A 1,347-nucleotide genomic window follows, 5' to 3' on the forward strand; every position below is an offset into this window, starting at 1 on the left:
TTCGGCTTCGCAACCTTAGCCACTGGTTTCAGTTTGCCAACCGACTTCCTCTTTGGCTTTGTATCCGCCAGCTTAGTCCTGTGCTTGGCGGAGAAAGGGGGCTTCGTATTTGGCTTCACCACCGCCATGGATTTCAGCTTAACCAATGATTTTGCCTTTGGTTTGGCTACAGAAACCTTGGGCTTCGGCTTAGAAGTTGCCTTGGTTTTCGTTATCTTAGCTGCGGCAGCGGGGATTTTGTAGGAGTTCTTCACCTTGATAAGCTTTCCGGTGGATGTGAGCTTGCGGAGATGGAAGAGAAGGAGCTTCTTGAAGTTTGGGGGGATGTGGTCCTTGTGGTTCTCCTCGATGAATTTGGTGATCGCATACTGACTGGAGCCTGTCTTCTCCTTCAAAGAAATGATTGCCTCTTGAATCATCTAGGGTTTACCCAAATGAAGAACTCATTAAATCAGATGAAAGGGGAACCTAAAAGGCAATTGCACAACGAAATGTGGATTACCTTAATATAAGGCGGATGGGTTGCGGGAGCGCGTGGTTTGCGAGGCTTCGTTGGCTTCTTCTCCTTTGAGGCGGGGGGAACCTCCGTCTCGATGGTTGGGTTCACCGGCGCTGGATTTGCGACCTGTTCCTCAACTACTGGAACCTGAATTTCTTCAGCCGCCATGGGATATATCACGATTAATGTATAAGATGCAGAAAAGTGGAGAGAGAAAGAGATGCCGGAGATCGATGAGAGACGATATCGAATAGAAGGGGATTAGATACTAAGAAGCTGCGCGAAAGACGACTCGTGGAAGTTTTTGATTGCAGCAAGGTCCCTTCATTTGGATCTCTGCCTTCAGATTTTTAAAAATGAACCCTTTGATCACTCTCCAATCTACGGCCAGGAGCATTAGATTAGGTGAAGTGATGCAAGAAAGATGCCGACTTGAGCTGTTTTTAGGTGAGCTTAGATGTGCTTTTACTTTCTCTTGTTCCTTGAATATATTAATCTGTGATTGATGGTTAGTGGAGATTTTTTTCACTGTTTTCAAGCTCTGAGGCTTGGCTTTATAATGATCATGGCCTTGCTTGATTTGGTTGAGTTTCATGGGAGATATCCTAATTGCAAGTGTTTTTTTGGTTTTTCTTGTGTTTTTGTGGAACTTTGTTGGATATTATGTATAACCAGGAAAATTATCAAAAAGAATCTTGAGGAGATCAAACGGTCTTGATTAGAAGAGAAAAGATAAAATTTAATAATCTGATGAGAAGCTACGGGAATCTGTGAAGCCGATCTACTGAAGATCATTAGCTAATGAAAGAATGGCCGATCGGCTAAGAAGCCTTTTCCACTACCAAAGA

The 1,347-nt window shown here is 43.8% G+C and overlaps 1 protein-coding gene across 1 annotated transcript; it reads right to left on the reverse strand.

Annotated features, from left to right (window-relative positions):
• Window positions 1-6: 6 nt before the first annotated feature.
• On the reverse strand, window positions 7-952 carry LOC110035061 (histone H1-like; the record flags this gene model as incomplete). Its single annotated transcript, XM_020739302.1, has 2 exons — window positions 503-952; window positions 7-419 (listed from the first exon to the last, which is right to left on the reverse strand). Coding segments are annotated over exons 1-2 (578 nt in total), but the record flags the coding sequence as incomplete, so codon positions are not given.
• Window positions 953-1,347: the final 395 nt, after the last annotated feature.

The sequence above is a fragment of the Phalaenopsis equestris genome, unplaced genomic scaffold, assembly GCF_001263595.1.
Source record: "Phalaenopsis equestris unplaced genomic scaffold, ASM126359v1 Scaffold195707, whole genome shotgun sequence".
NCBI classification, from domain to species: domain Eukaryota; kingdom Viridiplantae; phylum Streptophyta; class Magnoliopsida; order Asparagales; family Orchidaceae; genus Phalaenopsis; species Phalaenopsis equestris.